At 40.8% G+C, this 21,706-nt stretch overlaps 1 protein-coding gene across 2 annotated transcripts in view; it reads left to right on the forward strand.

Moving 5' to 3' along the window:
* TRIM36 (tripartite motif containing 36) overlaps window positions 1-20,447 on the forward strand; it is a 70,203-nt gene extending 49,756 nt beyond the window's left edge. For both annotated transcript variants that reach the window (XM_075836503.1, XM_075836512.1), the window contains 7 exons: window positions 3,430-3,576; window positions 5,613-5,708; window positions 7,697-7,950; window positions 9,070-9,191; window positions 14,181-14,471; window positions 16,870-17,167; window positions 17,840-20,447. In XM_075836503.1, coding sequence (XP_075692618.1) covers window positions 3,430-3,576; window positions 5,613-5,708; window positions 7,697-7,950; window positions 9,070-9,191; window positions 14,181-14,471; window positions 16,870-17,167; window positions 17,840-18,194 — 1,563 coding nt within the window. In that variant the 3' untranslated portion in view covers window positions 18,195-20,447. The remainder of the gene's footprint in view (window positions 1-3,429; window positions 3,577-5,612; window positions 5,709-7,696; window positions 7,951-9,069; window positions 9,192-14,180; window positions 14,472-16,869; window positions 17,168-17,839) is intronic.
* The last annotated feature ends 1,259 nt before the right edge of the window (window positions 20,448-21,706 follow it).

A 21,706-nucleotide genomic window follows, 5' to 3' on the forward strand; every position in this document is an offset into this window, starting at 1 on the left:
TTGTAAACTTTAGAAGACCTTTACAATATTCTGTAGCTTCATCACCGGTTATTCCCATCGAAGACATTTATGGAATATTTAAAGGACATGCTATATATGTCTAATAGATGAGGGTTCCAACCTTGGGACCCACACACTTCCTGAATGGGGGTCCATTGTCCCACCTACTTGGAGCCCCCTCTGAACCAGAATCGGCAGCGTATGGCTGCCATGTAGTACTGCATTTCCCCTGCGGTGATTAGCTGATCGCTGCACAGCTCCCATAGATCCGTTTTCGTTTTTCCCTCCCAGTCTTCCAAAAGCCATAACTTGTTTTTTAGTCGACATAGCCATATGAAGGCTTGTGTTTTGTGGGATAAGTTGCAGTTTTTTCATGGCACCATTTATTTTACCACCTAATGTACCAGGAAGCTGGGGAAAAATTTGTGGTGTGAAATAGGCAAAAAAAAATGCGATTTGCGCAATATTTTTTTCAGGGGTTTTATTTTACGACGTCTTTCAGGCGGTAGAAACGACATGTTCACCTTATTCTACAGGTTGATACAATTATGGCGATACCGAAGTTATGTTCTACCACTTTTAGGGGAAAAAAAAATATAAAATAATTTTCCCATCAATCCGTTCTGGAGTAGTGGAGAGAGGGCCATGCCGTTCAGTTAAATGGTAGTTACAGAACGACCATATAACAGAATGGAGAGTTCCACTAGTCCCTTGCCAGGATTCACCAGGTGGTACTGGGTTCAGACAACCCCTGTTCTCTATATATAGGTGGGACCCGCATCTATCAGACCTTTACGGCATATCCTGTTAATATGCCATGAATGTCTAAGATGGGAAATACCCCTTTTTAAACCTAAAACAAATAAAAAAATAAATTGCATTGAACTCCAGGTAACCGCTAACATATACAACAATAATTTTTCAATGTAAAGTGTCCATATCTTCTAGGGTAAAATTATGAAAGCGGAACACAAACCCCCTCGGGCCACCTACCTGCCTGAAGGGTATAATATATAGTAACAAGTTTTCAGTTGTAAATGCTGTGGTCGGCCAGTCCAGTCTGACCACAGCATTTACAGTAGTGTGTGTTACTGCAAATTATATACTCCTCCTTGGGTAAAAAAAATTTTTTAAATTAATGCGAAGAGGAATATTTTTACTCTGCTGAAGAAGAAACTTTGAATGACGTGTTTTTTGTTTTGGGTTTCCTCAGCATAGACTTATTTAGTTAAGTCCTTGTTCACATCAGAGTTGGGCATAGATTTATTCTGTTCATGGGCTCCGCTAGACCTTTTCCAGCGGAACCGATCAACGGAATCCAACGCTGATTTGAACGAGGCCTAAGTTTTTGGTCTACCTCTCCACGGTTTGGGGTGGGGCCTGTTATTGAGAGACTCTGGTTGATTGGTTCAAAGATTATTGGGCAAGTGACGTAGTATTTGGTGAGCAAATGGAACATTTTTAAGATGGGATCCTTTTGTTTGATTATAGGTCTGACATTTATACTTTATCCCTGACCATCTGAAATGTCTTTTTATATAATAAACTGGCCCTGGGAAGTAGGTGATGTAAAGTGAACTGATTTTGTGTTTTTAATTGTTAATACGGATTAACTAAAGTGTTCTTATTGCTTTAGCGTGTGTGTATGTATGTATGTGTGTATATATATATATATATATATATATATATATATATATATATTCATTCCCTGATGAAGTCATCGCCAGTTGTTGGGATATTATGTTTCTCTCTGTGGAAAGCACCATCTGTTTTCTTATCTACAGTAGGATTAATGTGTGTATTTTCAGTGCATTTGATGACTAGTTCTATCATGAAACTGGTGATCCTACAGATATTTAATACACTTTAGTTATTTATTTTTTCCACTGAGGTCCCATTATTTTATTGAAAATCCAGTTTTGAGCTTTTATTGTAATGCAGGGACCATTTAATGACTCCTCCGGGAGGGTCTGGTTACGGGATAAATATCTGCAGTACTTGTAGCAATTAGTTGTATCTATGACATAACAGCAATGTTGAGCTTCTAAATAATAATTTGTATTCACACCGAGGAAGAAAGATGGCATCAAATGTAAAGGTCACAATAGTTCCATTTTACCCATTTTTGGCTAAGGCACATAGTTTGTCAACTACAAACCTGAATTCACACGTCGCGGGTTAAAAAAACGCATTTTGACCAACTTAAAAAAGCCGTCATGGGCAGTTAGTAATGGTTGACGGTGGTGGTTTTAGTTTTGAACACTACCCATTATGTGTACTCTAGGGAATAATGTAAATTCATTCCCAATTTCTTTCTCCTGCTTTGTGTTCGGTGGGCAGATCCATGTAGTACAGATAATTTTAGAAGAAACCAGACCAGAATGATTAGTATAGGGTTGCTGGACCGTATATGGATTTCATAATCTCCACAAATACTTGCTTGAAAGTTACCATAGAGATTGGAAATATCTAGTACTAACCCACACTTTTCAATAAAGTGTCGTTTTTTTTTTGTTATGAAACTGTGTATTTTATGCAGCACAAATGATTGATTTTACTCTCGTTTGTGGTGATTTTTTTTTTTTTTTTTTTTTTTTTAATTGAATGTTTTACACTCCTCTTTAACTTTTTTTTTTTTAATACATACCGTGTTATTGCCCATAAACCTATGGCACCAAATATTAAGAAACACCAAGACTATGACTCAAGGAGGCTAGCTAGATACTGAGTCACCAAGGCAACCATGCTATAAATAACCAGATAAATTGGGGAAAGTGTGCCGTGGTTTACAACGCATCCGCCTTTCTTTAAAATGTTTATGGTAACCAGGAAATCCTACAGATTCTTATTTTTTTTCAATTGATTTACATAGACCCCTTCTAGAAGGTTATACACTTTCCATATTCCAAGACCGTCAGTATCTCCTGTATGACACAAAGGTAGATGGCATCTGCACCTGGGAAATGATCAACTACTTTTTCATAGTCATTCCAGATAATAACTTATGATGCACTAATTTTTATCTTTTAGGAAAACTTGTTGCCATGATCCTTATTGCATTTATACTAGGGCATACAGGGTGAATTGTCACAAATGGCTGTAAACGCTATTCATGTGCTCACAACAGAATTAGAAAAACCGATCCACACCTGTCCACAATCGTGTGGTATTGCAGCTCCGCTTAATTCACTTCAATGGAGCGGAGCTGCAGTACCAGATGCAACATATGAATCGGGGTGGCGCTGTTTCTTCAAGAAAGCAGTCCTGTTTTTCTAATCCTGTGCAACTCCTCTTAGATGAGAAACTAAATGATGAATGTATAGATAAACTGACACAACATAAGTAAATCCAAACTAAATTTGTTCAGGAACAGGATAAAGCTGTCTGTAGGAAAGGCTGTATATCCTCATGATGTACTGTATTCTATAGGTCCTCATGTGTCCTGAACACGAGACGGAGAAGGTGAATATGTATTGTGAAATCTGCAGGAGACCAGTTTGTCATTTGTGTAAACTCGCAGGTTCGCATGCAAACCACAGAGTGACCACAATGAGTAACGCCTACAAAACTTTGAAGGTAGGTAAGCCTGGCACCTGGGTGGCATTGAACATAAAACCATCAAGAATGTGATACAACATGGATTGTTTTATTCAGTGTTGTGACTTGTGGTAAGAGTAGATCACAAATGCATCAGTACTCAAGGTGTGGTTGTCTTTTCTGTAAAAAAAAAAAAGAAATCCTTTCTCAAGGAAGGTGAGGACATGGTCACCACTAGCCTTCCTGTGCTCATGAAGAGTAGCTAGCTATTGTTTGTGCTCATGAAGAGTAGCTAGCTATTGTTTGTGCTCATGAAGAGTAGCTAGCTATTGTTTGTGCTCATGAAGAGTAGCTAGCTATTGTTTGTGCTCATGAAGAGTAGCTAGCTATTGTTTGTGCTCATGAAGAGTAGCTAGCTATTGTTTGTGCTCATGAAGAGTAGCTAGCTATTGTTTGTGCTTACAAAGTCCTTAGCACTGCTCTGTAAGAAGCGATTCGATTCCCAATTCTTGAAATGGCACAATAGGTCTGAATGTCCATTGATTTTAAAGGAACACTCAAGCCCAAAGTTGTGTGTATCAATGTATCAATCGTAATGTATTACGCTTTTTTTATATTTCTTTTTTTGTTCTTGCTGTCAAAATTCCTTTGCTGGTCGTGTGATGCTGTAGCCACAATAACATGACGCGGCTGTAAACAGGTTGTCGTCCCTATGGGCAAAATGGCACAACTGCTTAGTGCAGTAGACCAGCAAGGGATTCTGAGGACTACTAGAACTAGGTACCATAGATCTTTGTTTAAGAAAAATGGTACTCTGACCCCTAAATACAGTCATAGAGATAAGTGATATCATTTTGGCTGCCTGCGGTCACCACTAGGGGAAGCTAACTGCATATGGCCCCCATTGAACCAAATCCTATATGGTAGTTTCTAACTGGCAAGCTGTGGGCCCACTAATACTCTGGCTCTTTTAACCAAACTGTCAGTCTACCTGTGTTGTCATTAATACTTAAATGGGTTTTCCACCAACTAAAGATTTATGGCCTATCCTCAGGATAGGCTATCAATAGCTTATGGGACGGGGTCCAACTTTTGGGACCCCTGCCGGTCAGCTGTTTTGAAGGGGCTGCTGTGGTCGTACGAGCGCTGATTCCCCTTAGTTTCCTCTTGCTCACTGAGTTATCGACACGCATTTAGTGGCGATGTACAGATATTGCAGTCTTTTCTCCCATTCACTTTAATGGGAGAAAAGGCTGCGATGCCTATGAATCGCCGCTAAATGCGTGTCGAAGAAATGAAGAGGAAGCAGCGCTTGTATGAGCGCTGCACCCCCTTCAAAACAACTGATCGGCGGTTGTTCCAGGAGTTGGGCCCCGACCCATCAATATTTACTGGATAAAAAAACCCCCTTTAAGTACTCCTCCTAGGCACGCATGTCCAGACCAGCAGATGGCACAAGCTAAACATCCATGTAGGAGCAGAGCTGGTGAGTGACCGCACATCACTCCTCATCCTACATGTCCCTACATGCATGTAGTAAAGAGTACAGGGCTTTGTAGCATAAGCTAAAATATCAAAAAGCTAGAACTTATTTCAGTTTAAGTAGCTGCACCCACATACAGTAGCAGCTGTCACTCTGGCCACGGAGCCGCACAATAGACTGACACTTCCTGTTCTGTAGAGATCACTTCTCCGCTGTCCTCCTTATTACCGTCAGGATGATAAAGATAGATAACCCAGGACCCACCATTGACAATATATGATGGCCAGCGCTCCCCTCCTATCCCTTCTTGCACAGTTTACTAGGCATGCCTAGAACGCTTCCCGGAGACGTCCATTGCTCAGCTCCAGACTTGCTTCCTATGGTCCACGTGGCTGTTTCAAAGCATCTCTAAATGCTGGTAATAGTAGCTTGAGCAAGATGGCTGCCCCCATAATTGTGTACAGAAAAAATAATAAAATTCTTAATCCAAAAAATAACAGATTAGAAAAAAAAACGTATTTGGTTTTAATTAGACCATTGTATATATGATGCATCTTTCTGAACACGAAGTCTAAATCATTGTCCTCTACAGGAAAAGCTTACAAAGGGCATCAGTTATCTTATCAGCAAAGAAAGCCAAGTGAAGACCCAGATATCGGAACTGGAGATTTTAATTAGAAGAACTGAGGTATGTAAAACAGGAGATCTATAATAAACTCGTTTGTTTAAATAGTTTGAGGATTCAAAAAAAATGACCATTTGAAGTACATATTTTGGATGGATTTGCAATGTTTTTGACAACCAGATCTTTATCCGGTGTGATTTGTAGTTCTGATGTAACAGCCCAGTTCCCTGCTATGGGCCGTCTCCCTATAGAATTCACATAACCGCTCTAAGGGTATGGTCACACGGGCTATTTTCAGCCGTCTTTCTGGCGTAAACGTCCCGAAAAACATCTGAAATAAACGGGCAGATGTTTGTAGGCGTTCTGCTTCCGATTTTTCAATGGAAAATACGGCGTTCTGTTCCAAAGGGGGTGGTATTTAGGTGGCTGTCTTTAAAAACGGCCTAAAAAAAAACAAAAAAAAAAAACACGCCTTGTAAAGTGCAGGTCACTTTTTGAGCCGTTTTTGGAGCAGTTTTTCATTGACTCAATAGAAAAACGACCGTAAAAAACGCATTGAAAAACGCTAGTTTGATTAAACAGCTGAAAATCAGGAGCTGGTTTCCCTTGAAAACCGCTCTGTATTTTAAGTGTGGACATACCCTTAGGCCTTATGCACACGAACGTGTTATACGTCCGTGCTATGCGTGTGATTTTCACTCTGACCTATGTAAGTGAATAGGACCGTTCAGACGGTCAGTGATTTTCACACAGCATATCTGCTCTGCGTAAAACTCATGACATGTCCTATACTTGCCCGTGTTTCGCGCAGCACGCACCCATTGAAGTCAATGGGTGCATGCAAATCGCGCTCGGCACACGGAAGCACTTCCGGGTGCCGTGTGTGATTTGTGCAACAGTAGTAAAAAGAATGAATGAAAACAGAACGTTTTGTGAATAAGGCCTTAGGGTGCTCTTTTAAGCACGCTTAGCCGGCTCATGTTGTAATCTCTATTTCTGAACTGCAGTCACCTGCTTGTGCAATGCTCATCCAATGTAAGTAAGGCTGAAAAAGAGAAGTCTATCCAGTTCAGCCTATTGGGGTATGTTCACACGCAGTGATTTCAGACGTAATTTGGGCGTTTTACGCCTCGAATAACGCCTGAAAGAACTGCTCCATTTACGCCTACAAACATCTGCTCATTGCTTGCAATGGATTTACGGTGTTCTTTTCCCACGAGGCTTAATTTTACGCGTCGCTGTCAAAATATGGCGCGTAAAAAGACGCCCGCGAAAAAGAAGTGCATGTCACTTGACGTTTTTGGAGGCGTTTTTCATTGACTCTATTGAAAATGCGCTCCAAAAACGGCCGTAAAATACGCTGCGAAAAACGCGAGTTGCGGCAAAACACGTTTTTGGTCACTGCGTGTGAACATACCCTTATTATGCATTATTGATCCAGAGGAAGCAAAAAATCCCAAAGAGGCAAAAGCCAATTTTCCGACTCCAATATTAGAATAAATCCCTTAATCAACCATAAGTTGTAATATTACACAGACATCCAGGTCCCTTTTGAACTTTCAGTGTCCGTTTTAATTCCCCACCAGGCTCATCTGGGCTTTGTCTTCCATGAATTATAATTTCTTAGATCTGAGGTTTTGGTGATTGCGACTTGCTTTTATTGCAGGGAAATATTATTTTTATTTTGTATGGTCCGAAATATATTTTTAAAGGGCTATTCCCAACTTAGACATTCATGGATATGCCATAAATGTCTGATTGTTCTTAAGCATAGCGCTGCTCTACTGTTTCCGTAAGTCCCATAGAACAGAATGAGGTGCTGTACACGGCCTCCTCTCTACTAGTTCCTGCCTGGAATCTGCAGTCAGCAGCAGACTCACAAGGCAAACTCGTGACCCCCGTTCTCGATATAGGTGCAGGACTCCGTGCTGGGACCTGCATCTATCAGAGATTTATGGCATATCCTGTGGCTATGCCATAAATGTTTGTTGTGTGTATACCCCTTTAATTTCTTGGATTACATAGTTGTTCTGCAATCCTCTATCTTTCAGAGCAATGGAGATCGTGCCGTAGAAGAGGCTACATACAACTTTGACAAATTGTTTAATATCTTGGAAGACAGGAGAGCGTTTGTGCTGCAATCTATAAAGAGTTCTCAGTCTACTCGATTAGAAAACCTACATAGTCAATTGGATGAATATCAGGGCCTTTTGGAGAATAATGGGCTGGTGGGCTATGCACAAGAAGTCCTGAAGGAAACCGATCATTCTTGTTTTGTTCAAACTGCAAAGCAGCTACACACCAGGTATTTATTTTCCTTTTACACCTTTCATACGTAGTCTGTATACTGTCATTTATAGCTCTATTACACTTATTTATAGTATTGATCTGCCCTTAATGCTGCCAATCTTAAGCCCATGTACTCAAAATAACAGAAACCGTAATGGCACACAACGCTAGTTTGGTTGAAAGTAACAGAATAATAAGTGTAATGGGCAGTGCATGGATCGCTTTTCAATGACCAATCCTTCAAAGGAAATGTCTATTACTGGCTTGACAACCTAAATATTTGTATAAAGTCGTCAGTCACGAGGGTAGGGTTCAAAGACATGCAACCGTTGAATGTGTAACGGATGACTTGTATAGAGAACTGAACTGGTTTTTGTGGCCATTATGCATCATTTAGTCCTGATAACCCAAAAACTATTGTCGTTTCTTGCAAGCTTTTTTTTTTTTTCACTAGGGTACTTTACAATGCAGTTATATACAAAAGCATTATTGATAAACTGACAGCAATCTATTCGGCTGGGCCATTGACCTTTTAATGAGCCCCTGGCTGCTATGGCAACACGCCTCCGTGCGATCGCGTCACAGGGCAGCAATGGAGAAGCAGAGACAGTCCCTTCCCTTTGCCAATACTTTGATCCCAAGATCAATAGCATCGAAGTGGTTACGCGTCCAGGATTGGAGTTCTCTGATCCCTGCCCTTGCAGCAAGATGTCGTCCGTATATTACAGCTGGTACCCACTGCGGTTGGCACAGGCAGTGTAATTCGGATGTTAAACTATGTACAAATGCCCTTGCACTTATTTTTTTTTAGTATTTTTTTTTATTTATTTAAATATTTTGAAGCAAACCTAGCCTAAGCACCAGAAATTGTATTTGCTGTCTTTATTTTACACCGAACGCCTGAATGAATCCTTCATTGTTTGGACTTTTAATTTACCTAATCTGTTGAGGCTTTATGGAAAATAAACACTTCCTTTTTTTTTTTTTTTCTATGCAACCACCTTCTAATAGTGGAGATATTTTTTATAGCAATGTATGTATTAGTGATTTATTTTACTTTATTTTCGCTCACAGGACTAGAATAAGTTAGCTGGTCTGTTTTATATGTGATATATGATCTGGATTTGTTTTACAGAATTCAAAAAGCTTCAGAGTCTTTGAAAACCTTCCGCCCAGTCGCAGATTCCAGCTTTGAAGACTATTTTGTTGATGTGTCTAAGGAAGAAGGTTTATTGAATGACTTATCCTTCTCCAAAGGTAAATCTTATGTTTTTTCAAGAAGAATCTTCTCCCGCTAAAGCATCTGGAATTAAGATGCCATTACATTTTAGAATGCATTTAGCTTTAGTAACAAATGTGTTCTCTGCATTTGCCAAATGGGTAAATATCCTCCATGGAATTTCTTTTTTTTAAATTATTTTATTTATTGTACACTGAATTTGTTACTCAGTGTAAAATACCTGATACTTGGGATGCCTAATTTTAGGGGCGCCTTCCTCGTTATGAGGAAAACGTAAAACATGCAACAAATTGACGTTACACCATATTCCTGACAATAAGGAATGCATCCTCAAAGTGGATTATTAGGTATTCAAGCTCCGCCCCATGGAAGGATGTGTTCTATAGGTGTTTTTGCTTTGGTTTTCGGTTTCTCATACAGCATCTTAACCCCTTCCCCACATCCACCGTATATATACCGCAAAGCGCAGTATCATTAAGCCGCGGTGATGGTGCGGGCTCAGGAGCTGAGCCCCCACCATCACCGCCGAGTACCAGCTGTATGTTACAGCTGGCACCCTGAGGTAACGGCCGGGACCGGAACTAGCATCCGATCCGGCCGATTAACCCCTCAGATGCTGCGTTCAATAAAGATCGCAGCTTGTGAGGAGGTTTTAGCCACCGGCACACCAGCAACGTGATAGCTGGGTTGCCGGTGGCGGCAATGGCAATCGGAGGCCTAATACTTCCCGGTCTGCCAGCAACGGAAGCCTCCTATGCCCTGCTCGCTGGCGGGGCCTAAAAGCCTTTCGTCATCAGCAGCGATGCGATGGCTGCGTCTTAGTGGTTTGTAGCAAATCGGCAGCCTGCCATGCGATGGCAAGGCTGCTGACTGCTACTATGGCAACAGGAGGCCTAACAATGGCCTCCTGCCTGCCATTACGGAAGCTGATTAGGCTTCGACCGGAGCCTGATCGGCTTGCTGTCAGTGAACTGACAGTTCTTATACGTTTCACTACATGGGTAGTGCAATGTATTAGAATATCAATCAAACAGTTGGATCTTCAGGTCCCCTAGTGGCACTGAAGAAAAGTGTAAAAATAAAAGTATCAAGTCACTGTCTTCCAAAAATTGAAATAAAAAGTGATCAAAAAGTCGCATGTATCCAAAAATGGTACCTATAAAAACTATAGCTCATCTCGCAAAAAACAAGCCCTCACACAGCTCCGTCGACTAAAAAATGAAAAAGTTATGGTTCTCACAACATGGCGACAGAAAAAATATATTTTTACAAAAATTATTTTATTGTGCAAAAAGTTGTAAAACATAAAAAAAGTTCTATAAATTTGGTATTGCCGGAATCGTACTGACCCGCAGAATAAAGTTAACATGTAATTTATGATACGAAAAACTATGCCAGAATTGCTGTTTTTTTTTGTCACCTTGCCTCCCAAAAAAAGTGATCAAAAAGTCACATGTACCCCAAAATGGTACCAATAATAACTACAGCTCGTCCTGAAAAGGAACAGCCCCCATACCAATACGTCTCTGAAAAAATAAAATTAGTTAAAGCTCCAATAACTCAGGAAAGAAAAATATGAAGTTGTGCCGGCCCGAGGGGAACAGCTCTTCTGTTTCAAGTGGAGATTTATCAAGGCCCTAAAATTGGGGAACCAGGAAGGGGAGGGGGGGCCCAAACATATTACATCTAGCTACACCGCTAGATGAATACCTTGATGGGTGTAGTTTCCAAAATGGGGTCACTTGTGGGGGGTTTCCACTGTTTTGGTCCCACAGGGTCTTTGCAAATGCTACATAGCGACCAGAAACCAATCCAGCAAAATCTGTACTTCAAAAGCCAAATGAGCCCTACTGTGTGCCCAAACAGCAGTTTATGACCACATATCGGGGATTGCCATACTCAGGCGAAATTGCTTTATAATTGTTGGTTCTTTCTTTCCTTTTATTTATTGAGAAATGAAAAATTTTGAGCTAAAGCTACGTCTTATCGAAAAAAAGATTTTTCTTTTTTCATTTTCACTGCCCAATCCTAATAAAATCTATGAAACATGTGGGGTCAAAATGCTCACTACACTCCTAGATGAATTCTTCAAGGGGTGTAGCTTCTAAAATGGGGTCACTTGTGGGGGGTTTTTCACTGCTTTGTCCCTTCGGGGGCTTTGCAAATGCGACATGGCCTCCGCAAACCATTCCTGCTAAATTTTAGCTCCAAAAGCCCAATGGTGCTCTTTCACTTCTAAGCCCTGCCGTGTGTCCAAAAAGCCTTTTAGGACCACGTGTGGGGTATTTGTTTTAATCGGGAGAAATTGCTTTACAAATGTTGTGGTGCTTTTTCTCCTTTCCTCGTGGAAATTAGAAAAAATTAGCTAAACCTACATTTATTTTTTTTTGAATCGATGTAGATTTTAATTTTCATGGCCTACTTCCAATTTCTGCAAGAAACCTGTGGGGTCAAAATGCTCACTATACCCCTAGATAATTTCCTTGAGCTGTCTAGTTTCCCAAATGGAGTCATTTTTGGGGTATTTCCACTGTTTTGGCACCCAGCTTGAAAAGTTTCCCCCCTCCCATATACTAATGTGCCACAAACAGGAAGTTAATATCACCAACCATTCTCATTTTATTTAGGTGTATCCATATAAATGGCCCACCCTGTATAAGGCCCTAAAAGCCACTTCACAACTGAACTGCCCCCTGTAAAAAATAGCCTTTTGAAATTTTCTTGAAAATAAGAGAAATTGCTGCTAAAGTTCTACGCCTTGTAACGTCCTAGAAAAATAAAACTATACTCAAAAAAACAATGCCAATCTAAAGTAGACATATGGGGGATGTTAATTAGGAACAATTTTGTGTGGTATAACTGCCTGTCTTACAAGCAGATACACTTACATTTAGAAAAATGCAAATTTTTGCAAAGTTTTGGTGTTTTTCACAATTCAATACTGAATGTATCGAGCAAATTTTGCCAATGTGTCACAAGAAAGCAATCTCAGAATCGCTTGGATAGGTGAAAGCAGGCCGAAGTTATTACCACGCAAAGTGAAACATGTCAGATTTGAAAAATGAGGCTCTGTCAGGAAGGTCAGAAGTGGCCAAAGCGGGAAGGGGTTAAAGCGGACTGGAACAACATTTACAATACTTTTATTACTTTATTTTTAAACTTTAAAGGTGTTTTTCCAACAGACATTTGACATATCCACAGGAAATGTCAGATAGATGCGGGTCCCACCTATCTCTAGAACAAGGCCCTTTAAAACCCGTTCTGCCGCTCTGAGGCAGAAGCAGGTTAGTTCTGACCATGAATTTTGGAAACCGCATAGCTTGCTGAGCTACACTGTTTCCATAAGTCCCATAGAACTAAATGGTCGTTACGGAAACAGCGTAGCTCGCGTGATATGCTGCTTCCTTAACTGCCATTTACTATTATGGGACTTATGTAAGCAGCGTAGCTCAGAGAGCTATGCTGTTTTCGTATCTCCCGACCATACAACCAGGAAGTGGCTGGGAGGCAGTGATAGCGAAAATGGTTGAACCCCTTTAATGTACTGGCATATATCTATATGCCAGTATATTAGTTTGTATACCAATGGGTATGTCCTAACAGCTGCCTATGTACGAAGTATGCCCTAACAGGAAATATGGTCAGATAGCCCTGGGGTCCTTAAATGGACCCTGAGCTGTCTGCCCATATATGGTATGTTCCTTGATCACATCACAGGGATTCCCAGTGATGCAATCAATGGGGTATTCTCCATGCTCCTTTTATCCTTGAATGCTGCAGTCCGCTTTGATTGCATCATTCAAGGGGATAACGGCAGAGATCTGCCGTTAGAGTGGGGCTGCACCTGTGTAATACAGCCATTGCCCTACTCCTGACAAGTGTGCGCTGCGGTCAGCATGTGATGGCATAAGGCTGGCGCTGCAATAATGAGTGGCGGCGCCTGCACTGAATGCAGAACGTGGAGGTGTTTTGCATTGCACTCGCCATGTTCTCCGTCTTCAGTGCTGCCGCTCATAAGTGCAGCGCTAGCCGCATCGCCTCACACTGAACGCATGCACACTTGCCAGGAGCTGGGCAATGGCTGCAGCCCCGCTCGAACTACATTCATATATCACATTACTAAGCTGTGCAGCCGCACAGCTTATTATCAAAATACATGAATTACATGAATTAAAGGTATTGAACCGTTTGAGCTGCGTCGAAATTATCTTTTTTTTTTTTTTTTTTTTCATCGTGCAACCCTATAATAAAGTGGTAACAAAGACATTACACTCCACATGTCCCCTGCTCATGTGTTTTATTGGATTTTTTGTGAAGAGATCTTGAAAACGAATTATGCTGAGTTCCCTTTTAATTAACACAGGTATAGGACCTTTGATCAGATGTTCATTCGCTTAAAAGGATTTTCCTGGACTTTGGTATTGATGACCTATTCCTAGGCTCCCACCGGTCTGATACTACCTATCCTGACTCCCGGCATCCCCACCAATTCGCTCCAATGAGCACTTCTACCCCTCCATTGCTTGCCAGGCACAGCTCCAGTACCAGACACCGCCACTACTGAATACACAAAGCTGTGCCTGGTAAGCAATGTACAGACCCCAGCACTCAGAGGGCAACGGCCCCTTCAATAAGAATCTAATCGTGGGGGTTCTGGGAGACCGACCCCCCCCCCCCCTCACCGATAGGATAGGTCATCAATACCCGAAGGATAGTATCAATATCCAAGTCTGGAAAACCCCTTTAACTGTATACCATGAATGAAGCTACAGTCTTGTTTAAAGTACCACTGTACTAATACACTGACTGTCTCCAGTCACAAATTCCTCATGGTCCCTTATTAAAGGCTACCTTTGAAATACTTTTTTAATTTTTATATTTATATATAGATATATAATATAAAACGTATTTTTTTTAAATATATACTAGATGTGAGTTTTAAAAAAATATTAATTATGACTTCAATGCCTTTTTGTCATCTTATTACATTTTCTTTTTTTTTTTAGCTCTAGATGTACCTGAAATTAATATAACTGAGAGCAAGGTGTATAACAATGCAAAGATTTGTTGGAATCAGCCTAATGATTCAGGTCTGGCGGAGAGCTATGTTCTTGAATACCGGAAGCTTGACAAAAATGTAGATCCTGCGTGGAATGAAATTGAAGCTGCAAGTACAAGTAAAGTTGTCTCTGATCTAGATCTCAACAGCTCCTACTGTTTTCGGGTGCAGGGCCTTAGGGGCACTTTGTGCAGCACCCACAGCAAAGAAGTTATTCTGCAGACCCCTCCAGCTCCAGGTAAACCTTGTGTTTTTCATTTCAAAGCATTGCAACCTTACTCCTCCTCACTTATGCATGGACAGCAGTGTTTAAGTGTTGTATAGAAGACCCAAAAAAATAACTGCTCTTCGCCGTTAACCCCTTGAATGCCACGACCAAAGTTGATTGCGACAGTTTAAGGGGGTGACCCCCGACCCCGGGAATCCCTGTGACAGAATTGAGAAACATACCTTCTATGGATAGACAGCCCAGGGTCCATTTTAGGTCCCCAGGGCTTTTTGACCTTCTTTCCTGTTAGGTATGCTCTAACTGCCTGTGTACTATGGGTACACAGGCTAATGTACTGGCATATAGATACATGCCAGGACATTACAGTAGAAAAATGTAAAATCCCCCCTATGGGATTCAAAAAAAAAAGGGAAATTTTCACATTAAAGTAATGTTATATAAAAAAAAAAGCACGCTATGTAGGTGTTTGATATCGTGTGGTAGGGCTGGGCGATTTTGTCAAAAATGTAAATCTAGATTTTTTTTTTTAATTTGATTTATTCCCCCCCCCTCCTACACTAGGGGCAGTTTTCGATTTTTGAATCTCGTTTCGAAGTAATACCAAGAGCTAATCTAATAGTTTATTTAAATAAAATAATTGAACATATATTGCTATAATTGTATGTAACTTCACAACTTTTAACCTCTGCAAATATTTTTTATCAGAAATACAATTGGGTCTCTGACATTGCAGGTGAGAGTAGTCTAAATTTCAGCAGGGCCAGGCAGATGGCCCCAAACGGGCACTCTGGGGCGAAACTACATTAGTGTCCTGTAGATGTGTCATAAATGTCCCTCATGAGAAACCCCTTTTTAAGGCTGGATTCACACAACCGTGATTGGACCGCGAAAAACTGTTTGTCAGAAAGATTTCTCTGCCCGACCGCGGTGTATGTGAAAGGGACTCCTGATGTCAGTCACTTAGGCTACAGTCACACGACACTGAAAAAAATGGCCATTAAAAACTGATCAATTCATTTCAGCTGAATACCTGGCCAGAAGTTGCCGACTCTTAACCGGGGATTCCGCTCCTAGAGGGAGCTACAGTATTGCGATCTACAAAAAGGATGGGGGTGGGGGGGGGGGGGGTGGTGCTGCGATTTACAAGGGGGGCGGTGAGGGTGCAATCTACAGCATGGTGGTGGTGCTATCTACAGGGCGGTGTGGCTGTATACTAGAAGTCCCTGCCTCCCCACGTAACTGCTGTTCTGTACTGAACAAAACGATACAGTATGGAACAGCTGTTCTGTGGGAAAGCAGGGACGGAACGGGGTGCAGCTTGTCAGACTGTGCACACCAGGCAGGTGACTAGGCAGAGTGGAGCTTCCTCCTGCAGCACGGCGCTCACTAAAGAATAGATTCAACGATTCTGTTAAAAAAAAAAAAAAAAAGTAGTCCGAGGCCTTAAGGGCAAATTAATTTGAATAATTGCCCAGCCCTAGTGTGTATATTGCCCAGCCCCTTTTTTTTTTATATTTGTGTGTATATTAAATATGCTAATTCTCTATACAGTCATGGTGAAAACTTTCTTTTTTTTTTTTTTTTTTTTAACCTGCAAAAACGTTATTTTTTGAGAACGCACAAAGGCGTTTAGATGCGAGTACACACGTAGGCTGGATTCCCACAGTAAACACGGAATTTCTGCAACCGAATGCTGCGCAGAAATTCTGCAGAATTTACAGTAGCAGCAAAGCGAAAGGTTTTGAAGATCTCAGACGATGTGGGAAAGTAAACTTAGTCTTGCGGAAAGTGCTCTGCAGTGCGATATTTCAAATCCGCAGCTTGTCCACTTATGCTGTTATCTGGCCAAAATTGCAGCTTGCTTGGCCCATAGACTTTTAATGGGGAGCATAAATTCTGCATTTAAATACGCAAGTTGTTTTGTACAGCATTTGTGCAGTGGGAACACAGTCTAAACTGCTAAAAATCCAGAGGTGCACAAATTTGCTATAATCAATGCTTCACAATAAATCCACAGAATAAAAATGCCGCGTCTCTGCAACACGTGCTATTTGCGGCGTATTTTTAGAACAAAAAAAACCTCTGGTAATTCCGATTCTGCTGCAGGTTTTCTGTTCCCACGGGCAGGGTATGTTGCAGAATTTTTGGAACATACCTTAATAAGGGTAAGTTTGAACTTTTGCCATTTTTTTTCCACCACAGATTTTCACACATCTGCAGCAGGTTTGTTACAATGCACAGCCGCAGATTTTGCTGTGAGTTTGGCACAAATTTCCGTGTAACACCTATTGGAAAATCTGCAGTGAAAAAATATAATATAAATTTTCTGGCATAATTTCTTACCTAAACTTATGTGCAATATGATTTTTGTGAAAACTTGCTTTTTTTTTTTCTTTCTTTCTTGCAGTGTTTAGCTTTCTATTTGATGATAAGTGTGGATTCAACAAGGAACGCCTCATGCTTAATGACAAAAGGAACACTGTAGAAAGTGTAGCTGGCCATCCCCTACTTCTCGGAGCGGAGCGTGTTCAAGTAGGAAGTTACATGTGCCTAGATTACATTATTGGCGATGCTGGCATCACTAAGGGCAAGCATTTTTGGGCTTTCTCTGTTGAGTCCTACTCGTACATGGTAAAAGTTGGAGTTGCATCGGATATAAAGCTGCAAGAATGGCTGCATAACCCTCGTGACATTAGCAGTCCAAGGTAATCTAGTTATCAGAGTACGGTACTGATGAGGTTGGTGTGAAGTTTGTGTTTTTTTTTGTCATTTTCTTAGAGGATTATTTTTCTATCAATTTCTATGCCTTCAAAAGGGGTGAACCTACTTTATGTTCATTCTCGTATTTCATTTTAGCCATCTTTTTTTTTTTGTAAAAGATGATGTACATATATTTCAAAACGGCTACTGAAAAATGTACGCAGCCTCCTTAAATGTAACATCCCTTATTTGTGGTTTAAATGTAATAAAATCTAAAAGCAAAGAAAAGAACTACGCTCCAAGACATTAATTTGTTTCAACTGAAGCCGTACTCCTAGCAACGAATGTTATTTGTCAGCCTCTAGTACATTATTAGGAGTCTGTCCCACCCTAAGGGGCATTCCATGGCCTATTCTAAGTAATCGCTTAAAAAGTGAAATTGCTGAGAAATTAGTTTTATGCTGATGACTTGTTCGCCTGGAACGAAACCCGGTTTATGTCGAGTTCGGCCTACAGCAGTCTTTCCTAAATAACCCTTAGCCTTCACAACACTGACTCCAGTGTATGAACTGTAACCTCTCAGGCGTCTCCTAAGTAAATGCCACTACCAGTACTTTACATAAAGGAAGAGTTCAAACCCTTCATAACCTGGTACTATGTCTAATGTTGTTTTCCAGGTATGATCAAGACAGTGGTCACGACAGCGGCAGTGAAGATGTTGCCTTTGACTCATCACAGCCTTTCACCTTGGCTACCATAGGAATGAGAAAGCTTTTTGTCCCCAAGGCATCTAATGTTTCCACCCCTTATGGAGAGCGCGTTCTTCCTCTTCCTGCCCGGATTGGGGTTTGTCTGGACTATGAGAAAGGCAAAGTCGGTTTCTATGACGCCAACAATATGAAATGTCTCTACGAGAGAGAAGTGGACTGCGTCGGAACAATGTATCCAGCTTTTGCGTTGATGGGCGGTGGAGCAATCCGTTTGGAGGAAGTAATCACTGCAAAACACTTGAATTATTCTCATGAAATGTGACGACTTAGAAACCAACTGTCATTCGTTTATTATACGCCTGAATTCTGAAATACATTTCAAAAAATGCCCGTAAGCGCATTGTTTGCACCTCATTCTGATCATTTTAAATGTCATTCCACGGTCTGTTTTAGCTGAAGGTCACTTGGATAAGCCCTCAAAGCTGGTATATATGTTTGTCTGAAAGTTTGTCCTTTAAAGTGTCTCCTCAAAGGGCTTCTTCTTTTTTTTTTTTTTTTTTTTTTTAAATATCTAGAATAGTTCTAGATTATTTTAGGTGTATCTACTAAATTACTGAGAGAATGTTAATGAGAGCTGTTCATCTGTAGCCAATACGACATATGTTATAAACTTTTTTTTTTTTTTTTTTTTTTTAAACGCACCTTCCGTGTAGCAGAGGCCTCATTGATGGAAATGGTTTTTAAATGTTTTCACTGCTTGGTAGTTGGAGGTACAATGAATGTTTGTTTGTATTTATTTTACTGTCATGTGAATTATGGATTTCAACACGATTCACTAATGTTTCCTGAAACACTGTCATTCTTGTATGTACTATTTATAATGTGTGTCTTTTATCAAGCGCTAGAAATTCGAAGGCACTGGGCACCATTCTACTACTGAACACAATAGGATATATGTTGGGCATATTCAGTTAGATCTGCAAAACTGGCTTTTGAGTAACGGGCTATACTTGTTTACATTAGAAATATGACCCCATTTTCTGAAATAGAAGTTGCATTTTGTCCAAAAATAAAAATATTGTAAGGTTAAAGAAGTGCAAACACTTGAAAACCATTGGCTGAGATTGTAGTATGATCTTTCAGCTGGAGGTTGAATGAGCGGCTGAAGATGGACATTGTCAATGTGGTTCATGTAGAACGGCACGTTAAAGAGGTTGTGTGAGTTTAAGATGGTGTCTGCTTTTTTCCCTCCTACAAGCAGCGCCACTCTAGTTTATGGGCTGTCTGGCATTGCAGCTCATAACCATTCAATTGGGCATCGTGGTAATACCATACGCAGCCAATGGAGTGGCACTGAGTGGTTATACTAGGTCTTCTAACATCCTACAACCCCTTTAACAGCCTTGTTCAGATTCCATATTGCAGTAAAGTGGTTTGTTGTAATTTCTACTACATCAACTTCTCATTTCAAAAGTGTGGTCACGATGGACAACCTCTCCAGCCTGTTTTACACTCTAACCAACAAACATAGCTGTTATTTATTTGGTTGCTATGGGACACTAATCCACTTTTCCTTTGCACTATGTTTCTACATATAAGCCTTAATGTATCTTAATTGATGCCTTGATATGTTCTCTGAAACCTCATATATCACAAATGAACTCCTTATAGGGGAATTTAACACTAACCACTTGGGCCTTTTTTTTACATTTAGTTATATTTTTACTCTCCCCTTTACTCTTATGCACTGATCAACACCCTTCTTTTTCATAAAACTGTATTTGTTGACTTAAATAATATTTATTACTGGGATTAAAGCAACTTGATTTTAATGGATTTGTGAAAGTTGAGATATTTGGAAACGATACACAGTCAAACCCCACACATGATTTATGGGTTGGTTCTCTGCATTGCTGGTAAATGGTTAAAGGGGTTTTCCAGCCAGTAAAAATGGACCTATCCTCAGGATAGGCCATCAATAGCTGATGGGTCGGGGTCCGACTCCCAGGACCCCTGCCGATCAGCGTTTTTGAAGGGGCCACAGCGCTCGTATGAGCACTGCTTCCCCTTCATTTCTTTTTGCTCATTGTGAATGATCGACGTACATTTAGCAGCGATTCACAAGTATTGCAGCCTTTTCTCCTGTTCACTTCAAGGGAGAAGACTAACACCTGTGAATTGCCACTAAATGAGTGTTGAAGATTCAGTGAGCAAGAAGAAATTAAGGGGAAGCGGCACTCGTACGAGCGTTGCGGCCCCTTCAAAACAGCTGAGCGGTGGGGGTTCCGGGAGTCGGACCCCAACCCATCAGCTATTGATGGCTTATCCCGAGAAAAGGCCATACATTTTTACTGGCTGGAAACCCCTTTAAATGCACCTAGTTGAGGTAGCGATTTTCCTTGGTTAAAGGCACTTTATAGCATAGACTTATCGCTGTACTATGCAATGGTAGAAATGTGCAATTATGCTGCTACAATGAAACATTTGGGTACTACTGTAAATGAATAATATATACATTATGCAGCTCTTGATTTCCTCAAGAAAGCTTTAGTGTTTAGATCTCTCTAAGCAAAAAAAAAACCTACATGTTTTTGCTTTTGTGTTTTTAAGTAAAGTATTAAAATGGCTTTTTTAAGTGTATTGTCTCTTACTCATTTATAACATCCTTGTACTAGACTTGGGAGCGGCACAAAGCTGTTGTCATTGTGATAAATACGGTTGGGATTGTACACCGCAATGTTCTCCCCAATCTGATTGACATCCTTTTTAACTTCTTATCAGACCATACCGCTCAATCTTGCTCCTGTGTCTCTAGCGTTAGACCCAAAAAAAACACCTGACATCACAATTATGAGCTTGTTGGACGTCCCATTTCGAAACCATGTGGCTATAACCTCCACTCTTCTGGTAAGGCTTTCCACAAGATTATGGAGTGTCTGGGAATTGTACCCAAAGAGCATTTGTGAGCTTGTATACGGATGTTGGATGAGAAGGTCGGGCTTGCGATCGGTGTTCATCGGGATTGAGGTCAGGGCTATGTGCAGGCCTCAAGTAACTCAACATCAAACTCCTCAAACTAGGTCTTTATAGACCGCACTTGGTCAGTCCTGCTGGAACAGGAGCGTGCCTTTCCCAAACTTACCATGAAGTTGGAAGCATACAGTGGTCTAAGATTGACTTTAATGTTCAGCCACAAGTAAATGTTTGGTGTGTTTTTTTATTTTTTTGGGGTCTTTGTTTTTTTGTCTTTTAATTGTGTGGCAATGAGACCATCTTTGCTTTGTTTCTGTGCTGTTTCTCCAACATATTGACCCCCAATAGGTGCAAAGAATCAGGTACACAACATTGGTTGTAGAACATGTGGCTGCCTCGAATCTTCTAGTCCTGCTGTATGTTGGGGATATGTTTCTTGCCTGTGGTCATTATAAGAGCGCATCATTTGCATTTTCTTACATTGCAGGGATAGGTTCCTTTTTATGTGTCAGAAGGTAATGAACTCCTGATCATAGTGCTTTTAAGATACGGAGGTTGTCTGTGACTGAAGCTTTGGAAATGTGTTCTCTGGAAAGCCCAGTAGTGGCGTTCATGACACCACTTTTAGTTGACGCTTGGCATTGTGCAATGGAGATCCTAGGCTTGTGCTCAGCTGCTTGACCACGGAAACCCATTTCATGAAGCTCGCAGTTGCACAATACTTGTACTGATGTCACTTTCTGAGACCGTTTGGAACACTGTAGTAAGTGATGGAATGGAGGAAAGGTGATGTTTTTACACCCCACACGCTTTTGTATTCAGCGGCTCTAATCTGACTTTGTGGTCGAATGCTTTGTGACA

The sequence above is a fragment of the Rhinoderma darwinii genome, chromosome 1 (genome assembly GCF_050947455.1).
Source record: "Rhinoderma darwinii isolate aRhiDar2 chromosome 1, aRhiDar2.hap1, whole genome shotgun sequence".
Classification (NCBI taxonomy): domain Eukaryota; kingdom Metazoa; phylum Chordata; class Amphibia; order Anura; family Rhinodermatidae; genus Rhinoderma; species Rhinoderma darwinii.